At 46.8% G+C, this 22,512-nt stretch overlaps 1 protein-coding gene across 1 annotated transcript in view; it reads left to right on the top strand.

The window, feature by feature from the left end:
• The window catches only part of IL10RB (interleukin 10 receptor, beta), a 36,449-nt gene that overhangs the window by 7,947 nt on the left and 5,990 nt on the right, over window positions 1–22,512 (top strand). The window contains exons 3-6 of the mRNA XM_011989558.1: window positions 4,857–5,014; window positions 8,596–8,762; window positions 11,921–12,068; window positions 16,780–16,937. Of these exons, the coding sequence (XP_011844948.1) occupies window positions 4,857–5,014; window positions 8,596–8,762; window positions 11,921–12,068; window positions 16,780–16,937 (631 nt within the window). The remainder of the gene's footprint in view (window positions 1–4,856; window positions 5,015–8,595; window positions 8,763–11,920; window positions 12,069–16,779; window positions 16,938–22,512) is intronic.

The following is a 22,512-nucleotide window of genomic DNA, read 5'->3' as shown; positions in this document are numbered from 1 at the left end:
AGATCCGGCCACTGCACTCCAGTCTGGGAGACAGAGCGAGACTCCGTCTCAAAAAAAAAAAAAAAAAAAAGAAGGAAATGGGTCAGGCGTGGTGGCTCATACCAGTAATCCCAGTGCTTTGGGGGGCCAAGGTAGGATGATCACTTGAGGCCAGGAGTTCAAGACCAGCCTGTGCAACATAACAGTCCCTTGTCTCTACATTTTTTTTTTTTTAATTAGCCAGACTTGAGTTGGAAAGAAGGAAGGCGGGAGGGAAGAAAAAAGGGAGGGAGGGAAAAAAAATATGGCCACATGTGAGAAAACCCCATTAATGAAACGACCGCTGGATTTTCCAAATGATGGGATGTTAAGCAGCCGTGAAGAAATGATTGATTGACAAATATTTGTGGTATATTAAGTGAAAAATAGCATGATCCCAATGATCTCTACCTACTTTTTGCAAGGGATTGTTCTAGGTATCACTAAGAATGCTGTAAGGTGTGGTGTGCTACCTTAGACTATGAAGTCAAACAGATCTGAGTTCAGTTGGGCAGGTTTCTTAGACTCTCCACTCCTGACCCCTGTGTACTTAACAAATGTTGGCTGTTGCTATTTTTGTCACCATCACTTTCATCATCACTTCTGGGAGTAACCAAATTGGTTTTGGCACCAGAAGATACCTTGGGGGACCAATCAGATAGCTCCTCACTTTTTTATTTTATTTTATAAATTTTTAAATTAAATTAAATTAAATTTTTTGAGACCGTCTCACTCTGTTGCCCAGGCTGGAGTGCAGTGGTGCGATCACGGCTCACTGCAGCCTCTACCTCCCAGGCTCAAGCGAGCTTCCCTCCTTAGCCTACTAAGTAGCTAGGACTACAGGTGCATGCCACCACACCCAAATAATTTCTTGATTTTTTATAGAGACAAGGACTCACCACATTGTCCAGGCGGTTCTCAAACTCCTGGGCTCAGGCAATCCTCTGCCTCGGCCTCCCAGAGTGCTGGGATTACAGGCATGAGCTATGAGCCCGCCCAGCTCCTCACTTTTTGCAGGATGAGAGCCTGGGCTTCCTTTGATCCTGTGCAGCCAATTATACCTCCTCGGCTGTTGCAAGCTTAGATTCAAGAGATTGTATTTCCCTAGCATCCAACAGGCATTTCCAAATGTCATCTCTTCTTCCACTTCACTTTCTGTCATGCTCCCTTTAGTGGTTGTGGCCGGGGCTGGTGTTCTGATTGAGACTGATAAATTGTTTTTTTAATTTTTCCAGAGTAATTGCAATGACAGTCATTTATAGGTCGGACAGTCATGGGTCACTTAACAACTTGGGTACATTCTGAGAAGTGCATCATTAGACAGTTTTGTTGTGTGAACATCATACAGTGTACTTGCACAAACCTAGACGGTGTAGCCTAGTATACACCTAAGCTATGTGGTTTAGCCTATTACCCCAGGCTGTAAACCTGTACAGCATGTTACTGTACGGAGTACTGTAGGCAATCGTAACACAATGGTATTTGTATACAGGCATACCACAGAGTTAAGGCAGTTTTGGTTCCAGACTACCATAATAAAGTTAAAACCACAATAGAGCAAGTCATATGAATTTTTTTGTTTCCCAGTGCATATAAAAACTATGTTTATACTGTAGTCCATTAAGTGTGCGATAGCATTATGTCTAAAAAAATGTGCACAGATTAATTTTAAAATACTTGCTGAAAAATGCTGGCAATCATCAGAGCCTTCAGCAAGTCATAATCCTTTTGCAGGTGGAGCATCTTGCCTTGATATGGATGGCTGCTGACCGATCAGGGTAGTGGTTGCTGAGTTGCAGCGACTGTGGCAATTTCTTGAAATAAGATGACAATGAAGTTTGCTGCATCAATTAACTCTTCCTTTCACGACAGATTTCTCTGTAGCATGAGATGCTGTTTGGTAGCATTTTACCCACAGAAGAATTTCTTTCAAAATTAGAATCCTTTCAAACCCTGCTATGCTCTATCAACTAAGTTTATGTAATATTCTAAATCCTTTTTTGTCATTTCAACAATGTTCATAGCATCTTCACTGGAATAAATTCCATCTCAAGAAACCACTTTCTTTGCTCATTCATTAGAAACAACTCTTCATCTGTTCAAGTTTTATCATGAGATTGGAGCAATTCAGTTGCATCTTCAGGTTCTGCTTCTAATAATTCTAGTTATGTTGCTCTTTCCACCACATCTGCAGTTAACTTCCTCCACTGAAGTCTTGAACCCCTTAAAGTAATCTATGAGGGTTGGAATCAGCTTCTTCCAAGCTCCTGTTAATATTATGTTTTGACCTCCTCCTACGAATCACCAATGTTCTTAATGGCATTTTGAATGGTGAATCCTTTCTGGAGGTTTTCAATTTACCTTGCCCAGATCCATCAAAGAAATCACTATCTATGGCAGCTATAACTTTATGAAATATATTTCTTTATTTTATTTTATTTTACTTTATTTTTTAAGGTGGAGTCTCACTCTGTTGCCCCAGCTGAAGTGCAGCGGCATGATCTCAGATCACTGCTGCCTCCACCTCCCAGGTTCAAGTGATTCTCCTGCCTCAGCCTCCCAAGCAGTGCCACCACATCTGGCTAATTTTTGTTATTTTTTTTTTAGTAGAGTCAGGGTTTCACCATGTTGGCTAGACTGGTCTTGAACTCCTGACCTCAAATGATTTGCCTGCCTTGGCCTCCCAAAGTGCTGGGATTACAGGCATGAACCACTATGCCTGGCTTCCAAATATATTTCTTAAATAATAAGACTTGAAAGTCGAAATGACTCCTTGATCCATGGGCTGCAGAATGGATGTTGTGTTAGCAGGCACGAAAACAGCATTCATCTCCTTTTAAATTTCCATCAGAGCTCTTGGGGAACCAGGTACGTTGTCAATGAGAGGTAATATTTTGAGAGAAAACTTTTTATCCTGAGCAGTAGGTCTTAATACTGGGCTTAAAATATTCAGTAAACCATGCTGTAAACAGATGTGCTGTCCTCCAGGCTTTGTTGTTCCATTTGTAGAGCACAGGCAGATTAGATTTAGCATAATTCTTAAGAGCTCTCAAATTTTCAAAACGGTAATCCAGTGTTGGCTTCAACTTAAAGTCACCAGCTACATTAGCCCTTAACAAGAGTCAGCCTGTTCTTTGAAGCTTTGAAGCTAGCCATTGACTTCTCCTCTGTAGCTATGAAAGTCCTGGATGACATCTTAATAGAAGGTTGTTCCATCTACATTAAAAATCTGTTTTTTAGAGTAGCCACCTTCATCATTTTAGCTAGATTTTAGCTAGATCTTCTGGATAACTTGCTGCAGCTTTTACATCAGCATTTGCCGCTTCACCTTGCACTTTTATGTTATGGAGGTGACTTCTGTCTTTAAACCTTATGAACCAACCTCTGCTAACTTCCAACTTTTCTTTTTTTTTTTTTTTTGAAACAGAGTCTTGCTCTGTTGCCCAAGCTGGAATATAGTGGCACAATCTCGTCTCACTGCAACCTCTGCCTCCCAGGTTCAAGTGATTCTCCTGCCTCAGCCTCCTGGGTAGCTGGGATTACAGGAGTGTGCCATCACGCCTGGCTAATTTTTTTGTATTTTTAGTAGAGACGGGGTTTCACCATGTTGGTCAGGCTGGTCTCGAACTCCTGACCTTATGATCTGCCTGCCTTGGCTTCCCAAAGTGCTGGGATTACAGGTGTGAGCCACCGTGTCCAGCCCCAACTTTTCTTCTGCAGCTTCTCACCTTTTTCAGCCTTCATAGAATTGGAGTGTCAGGGTCTTGCTCTGGATTAGACTTTGGCTTAAGGGAATGGTGTGGCTGGTTTGATCTTCTATCCAGACTACTGAGACTTTCTCCATTTTATCAATAAGGCTGTTTTGCTTTCTTCTCATTAATGTGTTCACTGGAGTAGCACTTTAAACTTCCTTCAACAACTTTTCCTTTGTATTCACAACTTGGCTAACTGGCCCAAGAGGCCTGTTGTGGCCTTCAATGTGCCTTCCTCACTAAGCTTAATCATTTGCAGCTTTTGGAATAGGGAGGCCCAAGGAGAAGGAGAGAGGCAGGGGAGTGGCCAGTGGGTGGAGAAGTCAGGACACACACAACATCTATTGATTAATTTCACTTATATAGGTGTGGTTCATGGTCCCCAAAACAATTACAACAGTAACATCAAAGATCACTGATCACAGATCACCATAACAGATATAATAATGATGAAAAGGTTTGAAATATTGTGAGAATTAGCAAAATTTGACTTAGAGACATGAAGTGAGCATGTATTGTTGGGAAAATGGCACCAGTAGACTTGCTCAGTGCAGGGTTGCCACAGACCTTCAATTTGTAAAATGCCCCATCTGTGAAGTACAATAAAGCAAATCACAATAAAATGAGGTATGTGTACATCTCAATGTATTTAAACATAGAAAAGGTACAGTAAAAATACAGTATTGTCATCTTAGGGCACCATCATTGTATATGTGGTCTGTCATCTACTGAAATGTCATTATGCATGACTTTATTGAAAATCATTGTAATATCTTTATTTTGGTAAATCTTTATTCGGTGTCTCATAAATCACATGCCCCTGCTTTCAAAAATACATAATCGAGGAAGGAAGCTGTCTTGGTCAAATATGCTGAATACTCAACCCCTTGGAGAGGCATGTAGTCATTAGGATGTTCAAGTCTCTGCGAAATTCTGTTTTGAAGACACCTATTTCTATGTTTAACACAGTTTCCACTCCTGCACCCTCCCCCCAACCCCCGCGCAACCTCCAAATTAAGTACCAGTCAGTCTCAGGGAGACTGAAGCTAGAACTCTCCTGATTGACCTATCTTTTTGATTGTGTAGTTATAGGATATTCCAAGATAAATGCACGAGTACTACCTTGACGGAATGTGATTTCTCAAGTCTTTCCAAGTATGGTGACCACACCTTGAGAGTCAGGGCTGAATTTGCAGATGAGCATTCAGACTGGGTAAACATCACCTTCTGTCCTGTGGATGACAGTAAGCCATTTTGTTTTCCCTTTTTTTGTAATGTCATCATCTTGCCTTGTTTTTTTCCACATTGGTTGGTCCATCAACAAGAATTCTCTGAGGGCCCACAAATGGATGCCCTTGCACAAGGAGCTTAAGGAATATAATAAAGAGAGTTGTATCCCTAAGAAATTCATGGGAGAGACAGAAAAAGATGGGCATATCATCAATGCAGCGATTAAATATAAATCTAACACCTTCAGTGCCTCAAGGATGTGCATATGTTGGGCCCGTGCTGTTAAGAAGTTCTGGAAGGATTCTTGTGGTGAATTTTCTGGAAGAAAGTCAGTATGGAATTATGACTTAAACAAAGAAATATAACATGATAGGCAAAAGAATGAAGGCAGGTGTAGAGATGGAAAATCTGATGCAGACAGCCAACTTGCCCAGAGCGAAGGACAGGGAGGGACAGAGCTGATGGCAGGTGGGTTGGATCAGACTGGTTGGTCAGCATCAAAAATTGTTCCCAGGTTAGGCGGAGATTGCAGTGAGCCTAGATCACGCCACTGCACTCCAGCCTGGGCAACAGAGCGAGACTTGGTCTCAAAAAAAAATTGTTCCCAGGTTAGATTTGGAGGGTCATGGTGACCACCAGAGCCCCTAAATATGAGATGAGCATATTTAGAATATCAGGAATTAAAAACTAATTAAACCATGTATTAGCAATTGAGAGAGTAAAGAAGATTAGAGGTTAAAAACCTGATTCACAAAATTCACATACAGCCCTTCAAAACTCACACAGAGAAAAGCACTAAAAGAATTGTTTCTGGCCAGGCACGGCGGCTCACATCTCCTAATCCCAACACTTTGGGAGGCTGAGATGGTGGATCACTTGAGCCCAGGAATTTTCTTCTTTTCTTTCTTTCTTTTTTTTTTTTTCTGATACAAAGTCTCGCTCTGACACCCAGGCTGAAGTGCAGTGGCGCGATCTCAGATCACTGCAAACTCTGCCTCCAGGGTTCAAGTGATTCTTGTGCCTCAGCCTCCTGAGTAACTGGGACTTCAAGTGCCTGCCACCATGCCCAGCTACATTTTTTTGTATTTTTAGTAGAGACAGGGTCTCACCATGTTGGCCAGGCTGGTCTTGAACTCCTGACCTTAAGTGATCCCACCGGCCTCAGCCTCCCAAAGTGCTGGGATTACAGGAGTGAACCACCACGCTTGGCCTTAAGCCTAGGAATTTAAGACCAGCCTGGGCAACATGGGGAAACCCTGCCTCTACAAAAAAAAAGAAAAGAAAAAGAAAAATAGCCAGGCATAGTGAAGTGTGCTTGTAGTCCCAGCTACTTGGGAGGCTGAGGTGGGAGAGTCACCTGAGCCTGGGAAGTCAAGGCTGCAGTGAGCCATTATCACACCACTGCACTGCAGCAGCCTGGGTGACCAGAGTGAGGTCTTGTCTCAAAAAAAGAACTGTCTCTATATGGGGAGGTTCTTCATGCCAGTCCCTGTTCTGGACCCCCATGACCCCTACAATTACATCCTCCCTGATAGAGAACGAGAGCTAGGATGCCTTTCTTCCCTCCCCCAATTCCATCCCAAGCCTGGGTAAAAACGTCTTACTTTTGGAACCATAAATTATCAAAGTTAGATTATTTTTTCTTTTTTATTTTATTTTTTTTCTTTTGAGACGGAGTCTGGCTCTGTCGCCCAGGCTGGAGTGCAATGGCCGGATCTCAGCTCACTGCAAGCTCCACCTCCCGGGTTCCCGCCATTCTCCTGCCTCAGCCTCCCGAGTAGCCGGGACTACAGGCACCCGCCACCTCGCCCGGCTAGTTTTTTTGTATTTTTTAGTAGAGATGGGGTTTGACCGTGTTAGCCAGGATGGTCTCGATCTCCTGACCTAGTGATCTGCCCGTCTCGGCCTCCCAAAGTGCTGGGATTACAGTAGATTCTCTTTTCTAACGGTACCTTTACAAAAACAAAGAAAAGATGAACAGAAAAGTAAGTTTCACAGTAGTTAAAAGTACAAGTTTTTGCCCCTATAATTGCTAACTGGCTTACCATGTCCTAACTTGTCCCAAATTCTGTTAGCTCCCATCCATGGAAGTTCCCTTTAGAACCTAGGTACAGCACAGTTAAGCAGGTTGTCAAAAGGTCATACAGGTCATGAGTGGCTGAGCAAGGATTCAGACCCAAGCTCTTGCATCTGTGCTCTTAGCAACTACTACCCAATATTGGAGATTTGCTTCTTGAAGTCTATATATTTTAGTTATAGGAAAGTGCTTCCAGGCATCACGCATAACCTATTTATACTTGCTTTGGCAAAGTCTTCCAACAAGTTTTCTTGTCTGGTTTTCAGACGAGCACTTTAGAATGGTAGAAGCAGGTCCATTAACAGCCCTGAAAAAGTAACAGCAACCAAAGAAGAATACAGGACATAACTCAAACACCATGATTGCCCGGAACCATTTATGAACCATTCTATAGTTATTATTGAGTACATCTGTGTAACAGCTGCATTCGGAGCACTGAAGCTACAACAATGAACGAGACAAAATCCTTGCCCTCATGGAGCATATATGTGCTAATCAGGAATACAGATGATAAATAAATAGATACATATTATATGATAGGTAGTGACTGTGGTTCTCAAGAAGACTGAAGCAAGGTAATAGGAGAGAAAGTAATGGGAGCTGCGCTTCTGCATAGAATGGTAAGATCCAGTTTCTCTGAGGAAATAGCATTTGAACAAAGACCCAAACGAAGTGAAGGAGCCAGCCACATGAATATCTAGTAAAAGTGCATTCAGGGCTGGGCACAGTGGCTCAAGCCTGTAATCCCAGCACTTTGGGAGGCCGAGACGGGTGGATCACGAGATCAGGAGATCGAGATCATCTTGGCTAACACGGTGAAACCCCATCTTTACTAAAAAAAATACAAAAAACTAGCCGGGCGTGATGGTGGGCGCCTGTAGTCCCAGCTACTCGGGAGGCTGAGGCAGGAGAATGGCGTGAACCTGGGAGGCAGAGCTTGCAGTGAGCTGAGATCCGGTCACTGCACTCCAGCCTGGGCGACAGAGCCAGACTCCGTCTCAAAAAAAAAAAAAAAAGAGCATTCAGAAGGGAAACAGCTTTAGACTTTGTTGGAAATATATATGGTTAATTATATATGTTAAACATGTAAAGGTGGCCACTAAAAATAATAGAGATGCCATCTGTAGCTTCCATCCTAACAAAGAAAATAAAATTTAAGCCAACAAAAAGCAGGAAAAAGAGACAGGAGGAGAAGACACCAAAAACATAAAATAGAAATTTAAAAAGAAATTATTATAGAAAATACAAAATAATATAGCTGGAATAATTCCAAATGTATCAGAAACCACAATAAACATAAGTGGACTAAACTTCATTAATAAAGACAAAGATTATCAGATTTTTTAAAAGCAGCTAAACCCAACTATCCTCCTTAGCCATGTCAATCAATGTCATGACAATGGTATATCAAAACAGTGTACTTCCGTGGACTAATTGCTCTGCATGGTTATGAAAAATTAATGTTGAAGTTTTTAAAATGTGATTTTTGATTGTCATTTTGCTTGTTCTTATGCTTAGCCATTATTGGACCCCCTGGAATGCAAGTAGAAGTACTTGCTGATTCTTTACATATGCGTTTCTTAGCCCCTAAAATTGAAAATGAATACGAAACTTGGACTATGAAGAATGTGTATAATTCATGGACTTATAATGTGCAATATTGGAAAAATGGTACTGATGAAAAGGTAAGCTTGGCTAATTGCATTTCAGAGATAGTAGGCTTTCATGTTCTTTGCAGAATCTTGCAAGGTGGCAGCACCTTATGGACTGGTCCTCTGTAAACCAAGAGCTCCCCAGACTAAGGGGTCTCTGGCTCAAGCTTCCCAGACCCCCAAGGGATATGTGTAGAGCAGACTTTCAGGACAAAGTCTGCACAGTGACAGCAGACCTTTCCCTCCCTGAAGGGCAGTTGCAGGGGAAGGCACAGTTGAATCAGAGTTGGCTGAGGAAACTTGGAGCTGGGTGAATTAGGTGATCAGCAAATTGACAACTGTCTCATGACATCAACCCCTGTGTCCCACACACACCACAAATCAGGGACGTTCATGGTCAAGACAGCCCCTTGTTGCTCTATTCTTCAGGGGACAATTCCTTTAAAAACATGGGCTTGGAGTCAAAAGATCTGATCGGAATATCACCCCTGCCACCATGTGCCATTGGTCACATTCTTGACCCCAGCCTCCTCAAGTATGCAAAATGGGCACAGTAACTTACTTTATTAATAAAACAAGGATAATCACCTACTTCATAAGATTGTTGGGGAATTTAATGAAATAATAGAAAATATAAACTCATCCCATTGCCTAGAACGATGTATATATGGTCAGTACATCAGTGCGTGAGTTTTCCTTCCTCTTTGCTAGACATGTTAAGGTTATTTTTATTCATCCTTGGTCAAGGTTTATTCTGATACCTAATGCTTCTGAGCTGAGTGCCATTCATGGTCCTAAACTGATATATATGGTTATATATGTCATATTACATATAGGTTATCTCTTCCACATTAAATGTTGATTTTACCACTTAATTCTCAAAGTGTTTGGGAAGAAGGGATCACCCATGTTTATTATCTTAGGAATGATGTAAATTTATATACACACACTGCATAGCCCAAAAAATCTCAAGTTAATTTTTTTCCCCAAAAAATGTTCCATTAAATGATGCAGTTTCTTAGTCCATTCCTGCTGCCACAACAAAATACCACAAACTGGGTAACTTATAAACAATAGAAATTTATTTCTCACAGTTCTGCAGGCTGGGAAGTCCAAGATCAAGGCACCAGCAGATTCGGTGTCTGGTGAGCACCGGTGTGCTCTGCCTTCTAGATGGTGGAAGGCAAAGGGCAAGGATGTAAACAGCTCCCTTGCTGCTCTCTTCTAAGGTCACCAATGGCATTCAGGAAGGCTCTACCCTCATTATTTAATCACTTCTGAAAGCCTCCACCTCTGAGTCCTATCATATTGACAGTTACGTTTCATTTGAATTCTGATACTCACAATCACTGATCAAATGCAGGCATCTCTGCTAAGCCCTGGGGTATAAAGATAAGAGCAGATCGTGCGCGGGAGCTAGCAACAGACCTCAATTAAGGATCTGGTTTCACAGTAAGCAGGGTCAGGTGCCTCCTGAAGCAAGTGTGAATGCAAACTCCACTTACTGTTTAGCTTCTTTTCTCACACATGCCCACAACACGGGCATCTGGTTACACATTTGTCCTCTCCCTTTGGCCAGTTGTGTGGCAGCCTTCAGTGTGACTTACCGAGTGTGGAAAGGCTGCCTGCTGCACTGCTACTCTCACAGGTGCCTGTGATGCCACCAATACAGGTTTTTTTTGCGGGGGAGGGGGTTTGAGGTGGAGTCACACTCTGTCATTGCCCAGGTTGGAAAGCAGTGGTGCGATCTCAGCTCACTGCAACCTCCGCCTCCTGGGTTCAAGCGATTCTCCTGCCTCAGCCTCCCAAGTAGCTGCGATTACAGGTACCTGCCACCACACCCAGCTAATTTTTGTATCAACACAGGCTTATATGGTTCCCCTCTAGAATGCAGAGATTCCTGAGGCGGTGCCAGACTAGGTCCCTAAACTCACAGCATGAAGCGCTTTTGGGAATTCTTTCTTCCTGTTGGGAGAAAGTGAGAAGATAAAACCAGAAGTTGCCCAGATGTGAAAGGGCAGGAAAAGCCCCAGTGGGGTGGCATACTGCTATGCCACCACCTTACCTGCTTGCCTCTGAGTTTAATCTTTGAAAAAAATTTGCATTGTAAGGTTTGAGAGGCACTGGACTTCTGGAACTGCAAGCCGCCATTTTTTTCACTTGTTGCTTTGATTTGCTTTTGTCTTTTAATTTACTTATTAGAAGTTAAACCATTTTCTTCATATATTCCATGAGTCTAATCCAATTATTGACCTCCATGGGCTTAGCTCCTCATGCAATGAAGGAATATAGGCATGCTGTCAACAACCCCAACCCCAAAAGAGAAATAACCAATTGCAGCTGAGTGCAGTGGCTCACACCTGTAATCCCAGCACTTTGGGAGGCCAAGGTGGGCAGGTCACCTGAGGTCAGGAGTTCAAGACAAGCCTGGCCAACATGGCAAAACCCCATCTTTACAAAAATACAAAAAAAAAAAAAAAATAGCTGGGTGTGGTGGTGCGCACCTGTATTCTCAGCCTACTTGGGAGGCTGGGGCAGGAGAATTGCTTGAGCCTGGGTGCAGAGGTTGCAGTGAGCCACGATAGCGCCACTGCACTCCAGCCTGGATGACAAGAGTGAAACTCTGTCTCAAAAAATAATAATAATAATATTTAAAAGACTGGTTTATCTTATTTATTTATTTATTTATTTCTGAGACAGAGTCTCGCTCTGTTACCCAGACTGGAGTGCAGTGTGGCAGGATCCTGGCTCACTGCAACTTCCACCTCCCAAGTTCAAGCAATTCTCATACGCCACCATGCCCAGATAATTTTTTGCATCTTTAGTAGAGATGGGGTTTTGCCATGCTGGCTAGGCTGGTCTTAAACTCCTCTGTCTCCCAAAGTGCTGTGATTACAGGCATGAGCCAACACACCCGGCCTGCTTTATCTTTTTTAAAAAAGAAGTGATGGCTTGTGTGTCATTTAAGCTAGAGAATTCAGGAACCGAGATGGTTTGTGGGCATCACCGTCAGTCCTTGATGCACCCTTGAGTGGCCTCAGGGTCCCTGAACTGAGAGGAGTACCTGCTACCTGGTCCTTCCTATTTTAAGTCTAAAACAGCTATTATAACTGGTAAATGTGAAAAAGAAAAAAAAAAAGTGGTGTCCGTTCACTGCTTAGTCATGTTCTTATTTTTGTCTCCATTACTAGTTTCAGATTACTCCTCAGTATGACTTTGAGGTCCTCAGAAACCTGGAGCCATGGACAACTTATTGTGTTCAAGTTCAAGGGTTTCTTCCTGATCGGAACAAAACTGGGGAATGGAGTGAGCCTGTCTGTGAGAAAACAACCAGTGACGGTGAGTCCTGAGATGCGCCTCCGCTAAGCATCCTAAACAGCTTTGTAGACACCTGCCCTAGACATGATTGCATCCAACTCAAACTCCAGCTCAGTTGAGAAATCTATCACCCTGACATTGTCTCTCAGCCCTGACTCATCAGCTTCATGCTGGGAAGGAGACCACGCCCACTTCTGAGGCAGCTCATCCACTCAGATCAAAGGAGTTGCTAGAAACCTTTTCTGTCCCATGGAGCGAGGTCTGCCTCCATGGGCCCTCCTTGGCAGTACTTATTCTGCCATCCCGGGCTCCCTAAAGCAAGGCCCATCAGTCCTCCCAAGACCACCAACAGAGCTCGAGCCCTGTCACATACCCCAGAGCTCTTTCCTTCCCAGGAGGCACATCTCCAGCCCCTGCCGACACGTGATGGGAAGCAAGTGTCAGGAAATCTGACCGCCGTCCTCAGCCAGTGCTGCCTGATTCAGGGCCCCTTGTATGTAGGGAACCAGGACGTCAGCACAGTCCTTCACACCATATGGACCACTTCTAGCTTGGAGGAAGCAACGGGAGAAGGAAAGAGAGAAGGTTCCCATGGGCCTAAACACAGAATATTTATGTGCAGACACATTGCAGTTGCATGTTGGTGAAAACTGTGGCCCGGGTGTCTGCATACAAACAGCAGGCCTTCTTATAATTTAAAGATGTTGGTGAAGGGTTCAGCAAGCTTGGACAATGGACGGATGAAACATGGCATGCAGCATGCAGTTTGATAAAAAAGAAAAACATGTCTGCCGGACGTGGTGGCTCATGCCTGTAATCCCAACACTTTGAGAGGCCGAGGCAGGCGGATCACCTGAGGTCAGGAGTTTGAGACCAGCCTGGCCAACATGGCAAAACCCCGTCTCTACTAAAAATGCAAAAATTAGCTGGGCGTGGTGGCATACACCTGTAATCCCAGCTACTTGGGAGGCTGAGGCAGGCAAATTGTTTGAATCCAGGAGGCAGAGGCTGCAGTGAGCTGAGATCGTGCCACTGCACTCCAGCCTAAGCAACAAGAGTGAGACCCTGCCTCAAAAAAAAAAAAAAAAAACCATTTCAAATACCTTGCAAATACCAATAATCACCCATGAACTGACAAAATCCAAACATTTTATAAGACAAAAGGAAAAATATGAGCCATTGAAAACCTGCTTTCATCAAACACCATTTTCATTTTTTCTTAAAACACAGCTATCCCATTTAAATCCCACAAGTTTTCAATGAGAGCATTAGAAGGATCTTCTCCCATTTTACAAACTAGAACATGAAGGTTCGGAGAGTGATACAGTTTGGATGTTGCCCTCATCCAGACATCCAGATCTCATGTTGAAATGTAATCCCCAGTGCTGGAGGTGGCGCCTGGTAGGAGGTGATTGGATCATGGGGGCCTATTTCTCATGAATGGCTTAGCACCATCCTCTTGGTGCTGTCCTCATGATAGTGAGTGACTTCCTGTGAGATCTGGTGGTTTAAAAGGATGTGCCATCTTGCTGTCTCTTGCCCCCACTTAGCTTTCCACCATGATTGGGAACTTCCAGAGGCTTCCCCAGAAACAGATCCTGCTATGCTTCCTGTACAGCCTGCAGAATCATGAGCTAATTAAACCTCTTTTCTTTATAAATTACCCAGTTTTAGTTATTTGTTTGTTTATTTGTTTTTTGGATGGAGTCTCAGTCTGTTGCCTAGGCTGGAGTACAGTGGCACGATCTTGGCACAACCTCCACCTCCTGGGTTCAAGCAATTCTACTGCCTCAGCCTCCTGAGTAGCTGGGATTATAGGCGCCCACCACGATGCCCAGCTAATTTTTGTATTTTTAGTTGGGAATGGGGTTTCGCCATGTTGGCCAGGCTGGTCTCGAACTCCTGACCTCAAGTGATCCACCCACTTCAGCCTCCCAAAATGCTGGGGTTACAGGCATGAGCCACCACGCCCAGTCATCCAGTTTTAGTTATTTCTTTATAGCAGTGCAAAAACAGCCTGAAACAGGGAGGTTAAGTAACTTGCCCAAATGCTAGTAAATGAAAAGGATAAACCAGAACACAGGTTCATCTAAGCCCAGGTTATGTCCCCTGTAACTTAGTACCTATAGATTAATTCCAGAGGTGAACTGAGGCACCGTGTCTCTGGATAAAGCAGGAAGGAGTAGTCTGCCTCATGGCGTGGTCGGATGGATCTAAAACAAGTTAGAGAACTTTACACAGAGGGTGTAGATTGGTAGATTCTCCCACAGTTCACAACCCGTGCAGAGCAGGGTCCTCTCTCCTTCCCCTTCTGGAACTCTCCATCTGGGGTGAGGAACAAAAGCATTCCTCGAATCATGTCACCATCACCCAGATGTGTCCTTGTCTAAGATGCTAAGATGCCCCAGTCTGAGACACCCGGAGACCCAAGCACTGCCTCAGAGGTTCATTACTCAAAATAAAATGACAGGGCGGGGCCCACGGATCCCTGTTTGAATGAGTCTCCGGGCGCCAAATGAGAGAACTACTGAAGTATTAATGGAAGGATGGATGGATGAGTAGGAACATGGAACTTTCGCAAGACCCGGGGTGTCAAATCCCCAGGAGACCTCACGTGTTCAGCGGTGGTGCGGACTGGGGCTGCCGTATAGCCCTGTGATCACCAAGGGCAGACTCACATGTTTGAGTTGAACATGCTGGAAGTGTGGGCCAGAAGGCACCGCTTCTGAACGTTTAAGGAATGTCCACTGCGAGCCATGCACTGTGACAAGCACCATGTGGTGCCGGCAGATGACTGCACTTGCTGTAGCTCCAGGGTCATTGCTCTTTCAGGGCTCTTTGATGCCTGTGTCCCTTTAAAATGACATGCTCTTCACAGGCAGTGTTTGTTCTCTTAGCCCCTCTCAGAGCCAAATGCTCTGCTTATGAGGGCGGTGCTGGTTGGCAGGGGATGGGCACACAGAGATCAGGTGGCCGGGGCATCTGGAGGAGGGACCTGGGGCCGAACAAGGGGAGCTGGGACCACGAGCAACCCAGGCGACATCCCGGACTCTGTCAAAGATAAGCAAAGCAGGATGCTGGTGAAAGCGGTCAAAACATTTTATCCCGTAATGACTGGAGTAGGGAAAAGGGCTGAGTTCCATTTACTCAGAGGTGTTTTAAAGGGAGAACGAGGTCCGGGCGTGGTGGCTTATGCCTGTAATCCCAGCACTTTGGGAGGCTAAGGCAGGAGGATTGCTTGAGCCCAGGAGTTCAAGACCAGCCTGGCCAACATAGTGGAGCCCCCATCTCTATAAAATATTTTAAAAATTAGCTGGGCATGGTGACACATATCTGTAGTCCCAGCTACCCAGGAGGCTGAGGTGGGAGGATCACTTGAGCCCTGGAGGTCAAGGCTGCAGTGAGCCATGTTCGCACTACTGCACTCCAACCTGGACGACAGAACAAGACTCTATCTCAAAAATGAAAATAAATAAAAGGAGAATGAGGGAGTAGAAGGAAAGAGTGCGTGGGGAGTTGAGCAGAATCAGGGAAGTGAAAAAACTTTTAAATCAGCTGAGGGGGTGGGTCAGTGCCGTGAGGCCCTGTGTGTGTGTGAACCGAGGCTACGTTTATCAAGGCTGGGCTTCTACCCTCCCACAGAGACAGGGAGACAGAGGCCCTGTCCTTCCTGCTGATTTCAAAAGAATGGCTCTCAGATCGTGGAGAAAAATATCCCCAGGTTGTGGGAGATACGTATAAGTCCCAAAGGGACAGAGGAAGGATTCACCACTGTAAGCCCTTTTGAATAAATGCTCTCTGAAAGAGAGGTCAAGGCCTCTCCTCGGGAGCTGGGAAGAACAAATGGTCAGTTCCTTAGGCAGCCTTGGATTTTTCCAGACAGGAATTCAAGGGGGTTGGATCATCCCAGGTATGTGGCCTTGGCCTGCTGAAAGCTATGCTGGGGTTTGGCCAAGTCTCTTAGTGCAGGGGTTCGTTTGCTTGTTTGGGCTTTGGTTTTGGTTTTTGAGGCAGGGTTTCACTCTGTCGCCCAGGTTGGAGTGCAGTGGTACAATCATAGCTCACTGTCACAGCCTCGACCTCCCGGGCTCAAAAGACCCTCCCACCACAGCCTTTCAAATCGCTGGGACTACAGGTGTGTGCCATCATACCCAGCTAATTTTTTAAAAAACTTATTTTGTTGTAGAGAAGCGGTCTCACTATGTTGCCCAGACTGGTGTCAAACTCCTGGGCTCAAGTGATCCTCCCGCCTCGGCCTCCCAGAGTCCTGGGATTACAGGTATGAGCCACCACACCTGGCCTAGTGCAGGGGTTCAGATAGAGTTGTTCATTCAGAGAGTTTCTGTCTTTCTCAATATAGAATGAGATGGAGCCTGTGTTTAACTCAGGCTCACGTGTCCAGGGGAGTCTCACTTGCTCCGTCAAGGCAGAAGTGGTATATCCAGAGGCCCGTGGCTACACTGCCAGTAGGTACAGTGGATCAGAATTCTTGCTTGTTATTCTTTTGATGTATATCAGCAATAATTCCAGACACTAAACTTTGGAGAAGATAGGAAAAGGGTGAAACTCTTCGAAAACCTCTGGGTCCTCGAACCAGTTGCTGTGTTTCTGAGACATCTCCCAAGATGAACATACAGGCTCTGTTTTCAGGGATTGTAATGGTTAAAATGCTCTTGGGATCACCGTGACCCAACCTGTGACAAGAGTGTAACATACCCATTATCCCTGGCAGAGACGGTCCCCTCCTGGATGGTGGCCATCATCCTCATGGCCTCAGTCTTCGTGGTCTGCCTGGCACTCCTTGGCTGCTTCGCCTTGCTGTGGTGCATTTATAAGAAGACAAAGTACACCTTCTCCCCTGGGAATTCTCTTCCACAGCACCTGAAAGAGGTAGGTAGGGTGGAGAGAGATGCAGATTCGAAAACCTTGATTGGAAAGAGCTTTCCTTTCAAGTTAGGGCTGCCCAATTCCAGACATGTTTTCCAGGAGAAAACACACACACACACACACACACACACACACACACACACACACACACGTCTTTGTGTGCTTGTCCATTCTCTTGTAACCATTTCAGGGAAGTCTGAAGTCAAGGAACAGCCCCGAGGAAAGGGGCGCAGCTTTGTCCAGTGGCCCTCCCTACACCCTAGGGTGTCGTTCCTTCTCCAGCCTTCCCTGCCCAAAGCCCCAGGTCTCTGGGGAGCAAAGGTGATGGTTCTAGGGCAGGATAGGAAAAAGCAGCGCCTAGTGTGGAAAAAGGAAAACTCGAGGCTAAATGCCAGCAAATCGCCAGAGGGAGAGAATGGGAGGAAGGAAAGGCACATTTCTAGTTTTAGAATATGCGAGAGTGATTGAAATTCTGGGTAGTGTTTCCTGGTCTTTAAGAAGGCTATTTTTAAAAGGGTTAGGAGAAGAAACAATGCAACTGGCTAATGATAACAGGACTGAAGAAGCCCTAAGAAATGAAACTCTGGATAGTCACTGACACTTGAAAATGAAAAGATGCCAAGCCCAGACCCAAATGAACTCTCTTTGGTCCCATTTCCCAGGAAGCAGACTCTGAGATAGAGATTTGCTTTCAAAAGGCTGAATGGGGAACATCCTTGGGAATAATACGCTAAGGGAGTGAAGGTAGCCAGATGAGGCAGAGAGAGGTTGAACTGTCACACAGCCACAACAGAGGCCTCAGCCAATCCCATGTGACCTCTCGAGTGGGGGTGGCCCCTTAGAGATGTCCTAAGCTGAGGCAAGAGGGATGGGCATGTGAACTCCACAATGGCCATGTCCTGGATGTGGGCTACTCCCAGGAAGGGGCCCTAAGCTAGGGTGAGGGGTGAGACAGCAGCAGACAGGAGCTAGGAGCACGAGTACCTCCTTCCTGAAGGTACCACAGCATCCATTACAGTCACCCCTGGGACCACTTGGATAAACTGGAAGCAGCTCCTCCAGGATCTGAGTTGATCTCATTTCCTGGGGAAGGTTACAGGAGGAAGATGAGTGGAATGCATTCCAGCCCCCATTGCTGCTGCTGGTCTCAGGACCACAAAGGAACGCTTGTGGTTTGGCCTGTTCCTCTGCCGGCCCTGAGGGTCCGCTCTCCTCTCCTGGGAGGAGCCTGTGCTGTAGGGGCTGCTGACTTGATTGGGTGTCCCAGCCTTCATCCCGGAGAGGACTGAGCCTCTGGTCCCCAGGCCCATCTCAGGCAATGGCCTGCCCCTGCACTTGTCAACTTGCTGTCAAAATCGGGCAGGGGAGTCCCAGGAAGTGCCCAGTGACTCTGGCGGGTGCCCACTGTGATACAGTGGTGACTTCTCTTCTTGCCTGCCAGTCTCTTGGCCTGAGGAGGTGGCTTAAAGTTTATCGGCCCCTGTTTCGTGTCCTCTAGTAGAAATGCTCCCACTCTGGGAACCTTTTAGAACAGGTATGGCAAACTTTTTCTTAAAGGGCCAGGTAAAAAATATTTTAGAAGGCCAGGCACAGTGGCTCATGCCTGTAAGCCTAGCACTTTGGGAGGCCGAGGCGGGTGGATCACCTAAGAACAGGAGATGGAGACCATCCTGGCTAACATGGTGAAACCCTATCTCTACTGAAAATACAAAAAATTAGCCAGGCACAGTGGCGGGCACCTGTAGTCCCAGCTACTCGGGAGGCTGAGGCAGGAGAATCGCGTGAACCAGGGAGGCAGAGCTGGCAGTGAGCTGAGATTGCACCACTGCACTCCAGCCTGGGCGACAGAGCAAGACTCCATCTCAAAAAAACAAAAACAAACCAAAAAAAATACAAAAATTAGCCAAGCATGGTGGTGCATGCCTATAATCCCAGCTACTCGGGAGACTGAGGCAAGAGAATCGCTTGAACTCGGGAGGTAAAAGTTGCAGTGAACCCTCACACCACTGCACTCCACCCTGAGCAACAGAGCAAGACTCTGTCTCAAAATTAAAAATTTTTAAAAATTTATATATATATTTTAGGCTCTGTTGGCAAGAAATAAAAATCAAAGTTATATATTCACTTATATAACCACTTAAATGTAATCGTTGAAAAATCCTCAAGCCGTATGAAAACACAAGTGATAGGCCGGATCTGCCTCATGGGCCTTCATTTGCTGGTCCTGCCCTAGACCCACAGAGCCTCAAACCGCGAGGTCAGGGAGCAGCGGTTTCCCCAGTAGGTCACTGGGCATGAGGGTGAACAGGGCCACTCCTAGCCCCTGCTTGCTTCCGGACCCGGGCATTCCACCTGCTGGGGGCACAGCATCACGTGATGATTGTCGGTCCTGGGTGCGTGCCAGGTGCTGGAGGACAAGGCCCCGCTCTCAGCAGGTGTCACCTCGAAGCTGGCGCCTCCCCTGCCCTTTCAACAGGCCACTCCGTTCTTCTTTCAGGCTGGCAGCTGCTGGGTGGTGCAGGGTGTGATATGACCAGGGGGTCCCGCCTTCACTGTCAGTGGGCCCATTGGTCTGGCACCATGTGATACGGCCTCTCTATTAGTTTGTCAGGGCTGCTGTAGCAAAGTAGCACTTGTTGCGCAGTTAAACAATGGGAATTGATTCTTTCACAGTTCTCGAGGCCGGACGTCCAAAGTCAAGGTATCACTAGGGTGGGTTCCTCGGAGGCTGTGAGGGAGGATCTGTCCCAGGCCTCTCCCCTAACCTCTCAGGGTTGCTGGCAATCTTTGGCGTTCCTTGGCTTCCGGAGGCACCACCCAGTCTCTGCCTTGATCTTCACACAGACTTCTCCCTATGTGAGTGTCTGTGTCCACATTGCCCCCTCTTTACACAGACACCAGTCACGGGGGAGGCTCACCCTACTCCACTGTAGCCTCATTCTTACTTAACTGATCCCCTCTGCAGCAACCCTATCTCCAAATACAGTCACATTCTGAGGTAGAGGGATTACGACATACGAACTTCTTTTCTTGTTTTTTTGGAGACAGAGTCTCCCTCTGTCACCCAGGCTGGAATGGAGTGGCATGATTTCGGCTCACTGCAATCTCCGCCTCCTGGGTTCAAGTGATTCTCCTGCCTCAGCCTCCCAAGTTGCTGGGATTACAGGCACCCACCACCACACCCAGTGAATTTTTGTGTTTTCAGTAGAGACAGGGTTTCACCATATTGGCCAGGCTGGTCTCAAAGTCCTGATCTCAAGTGATCTGCCCGCCCTGGCCTCCCAAAGTGCTGGGATTACAGGCGTGAGCCGCCGCACCTGGCCCAGGGCATATGAATTTTGTGGGAATAGAATTCAACCCCTAAAAGGATCATCTACCAGGAGAGCAAACACCTGTGAGACCATAGTGGTCCTGACAGGCCCTGCAGGACACGAACAGCAAATCACTCCTAAACTAAAGGTCAGCTCCAGCCAGGATGCACCACTGCCCCTTCCAGAGTGATGCGAGAGAGTCGGTGTCATCAGCTTGCTACCAGCTGGCTGGTTGGTCTCCTCAGGGGATGCCTTCATATCGGGGGCTCAGCATTGATCTCTGTCGCAGGCAGGTTGGATATTCTGCAGCAGTGGTGGCTACGCGGCCATGGGTGTCGGAGCCCCTTCTCTCAGGCCCACGCACAGCCTCCATCCCTGCCACCACCACTGCTGTGTTCATGAGCCCTGTGCCACGTACAGGTGACCAGTGGCAGAGGCTGGCTGACATCCACTGGCTGTGTCATCATGTCTCCCTGGCCGTCTGCTGTCTATGACACATGCTCTCAGTGGGAGTTAATGTGGGACGCAGAAATCGCCACGCTGCAGCTACTCCCTCAGGTCCATCCTTCTTCCCAGACGTCCTTGTCCCTAACTTTCCAGTCTTCCTTCCCCAGAGCCCCTGACCACCAGCCTCATCACTAACCCCTGCCTGGGATCCCACAGCTGGCCTGATCTTGGGCTGCTTTTCTTTCCACGTAAAGGGGATGACCAGACCCACGGCCCAAAGCTCGGCCCGTGGGGAGGCTTTCTCCCTGGTTGGGGCTGAAGTGCAGTAGCGGGCCACTTTCAGTGTGTGCCCACGTACCATGCTAGCCTTGCCATGAAACCACGCCGGCCTTTCCTCCTTCTTCAGCTGGGCATAAGTACCCATCCCCTTGCAGTCATCATGTGAGCAGACACAGCCACTGTGCAACAGGGATACAGGGCACAGGAGTCCCAGCCACCCGCATGTGGCCGACATGCACCCTCTGACCCTATCTCAGGGCCTGCTGGGTCTCAGGCCTCATGATGGTCGCTTCTGGGCAGCACGATCACCTCACGTCCCTCGTCAGAAGCTCTGTCTCTGTCAGGTCCCCATAGCGTCCCAAGAGCTGCTTTTTCAAACAGGGTATAATTATCTGCTGCAGATGGCCCCGCCTGACCCCAGAACTCTCATATCTACGTTGTGATTTTGCTCTTGGGATTTGCCATAAACTCCACCCAGCATCTTTTCCCACCCCAGACACTTCAAGGATGTGCCAAGTCACACGTTCCCCGGGTTGGATTTGCAGGCCGTCCCTGGGGATAATGCACCAGTCCTGAGGTGTGCGTAGGACTGCAGGCTCCACGGCCCATACCTTCTGCAGGGCCCTTTCCTGCCCTGGGCCCCTCAGTGCTGACAGCCTCCTGTGTCGTGTGACAAACATATTGGAGCAGTCAGTATTCCTAGGCATGGAACATGCTGCCTCCAGAGCCCTGAGGCCTCCACAGCACAATGCTTCCTTCCTAGTGGTGGGAGGGGCGAGACACAATAATTGATCCTTTAAAGAGGATGTGCTGGCATGCCCCACTGCAAGGGTCCCCTCAAATTTCACGGATGTGGCAGGTCCCTGAATCTCTACAGGGTGAGTTTCTCACCCTCTGCAGTGTGTGTGCCTCACCAATGCCTTGCCACTTCCTGCATGTCTGGTCCCATTAATGTATTGTTGTGATAGCTAATATCAGGCCCTTGTCCCCGCACCACCAGTCAGCTGATGCAGGCTGCCTCTGGGAAGGGCACAGAGCCTTGGCCGAGGCAACTGCCTTCTGGGAAGGGCACAGCCTAGAAAGGGACTCAGTTATGAGCCGTTTCAGCCTCCAGTATTCCTGGAGGCTTGGGGAACAAGCACCTCCACCACAAAAGGGATCTGGGCAACAGAGCACTGCATCTACCCTCAATGGGACGTGGGGCACAGGACCATAGGCAAGTGTTTCAGAGCAACTAGAACCCCCTACAAAGAGTGCCAGGCCGGGTATGGTGGCTCACACCTGTAATCCCAGCATTTTGGGAGTCTGAGGCTGGCAGATCACTTGAGGTCTGAAGTTCGAGACCAGCCTGGCCAACATGGTGAAACCCTGTCTCTACCAAAAATACAAAAATTAGCCACGCCTGTAATTCCAGCTACTCAGAAGGCTGAGGCACAAGAATCGCTTGAACCTGGGAGGCCAAGGTTGCAGTGAGCAGAGATCACGCCACTGCACTCCAGCCTGGGCGACAGAGCAAGACTCGAACTCAAAAAAAAAAAAAA

This window comes from Mandrillus leucophaeus, unplaced genomic scaffold (genome assembly GCF_000951045.1).
Source record: "Mandrillus leucophaeus isolate KB7577 unplaced genomic scaffold, Mleu.le_1.0 Scaffold357, whole genome shotgun sequence".
NCBI classification, from domain to species: Eukaryota; Metazoa; Chordata; class Mammalia; order Primates; family Cercopithecidae; genus Mandrillus; species Mandrillus leucophaeus.
The sequence above is the reverse complement of the archived record's forward strand: the minus strand, read 5'-3'. Positions and strand labels throughout refer to the sequence as shown.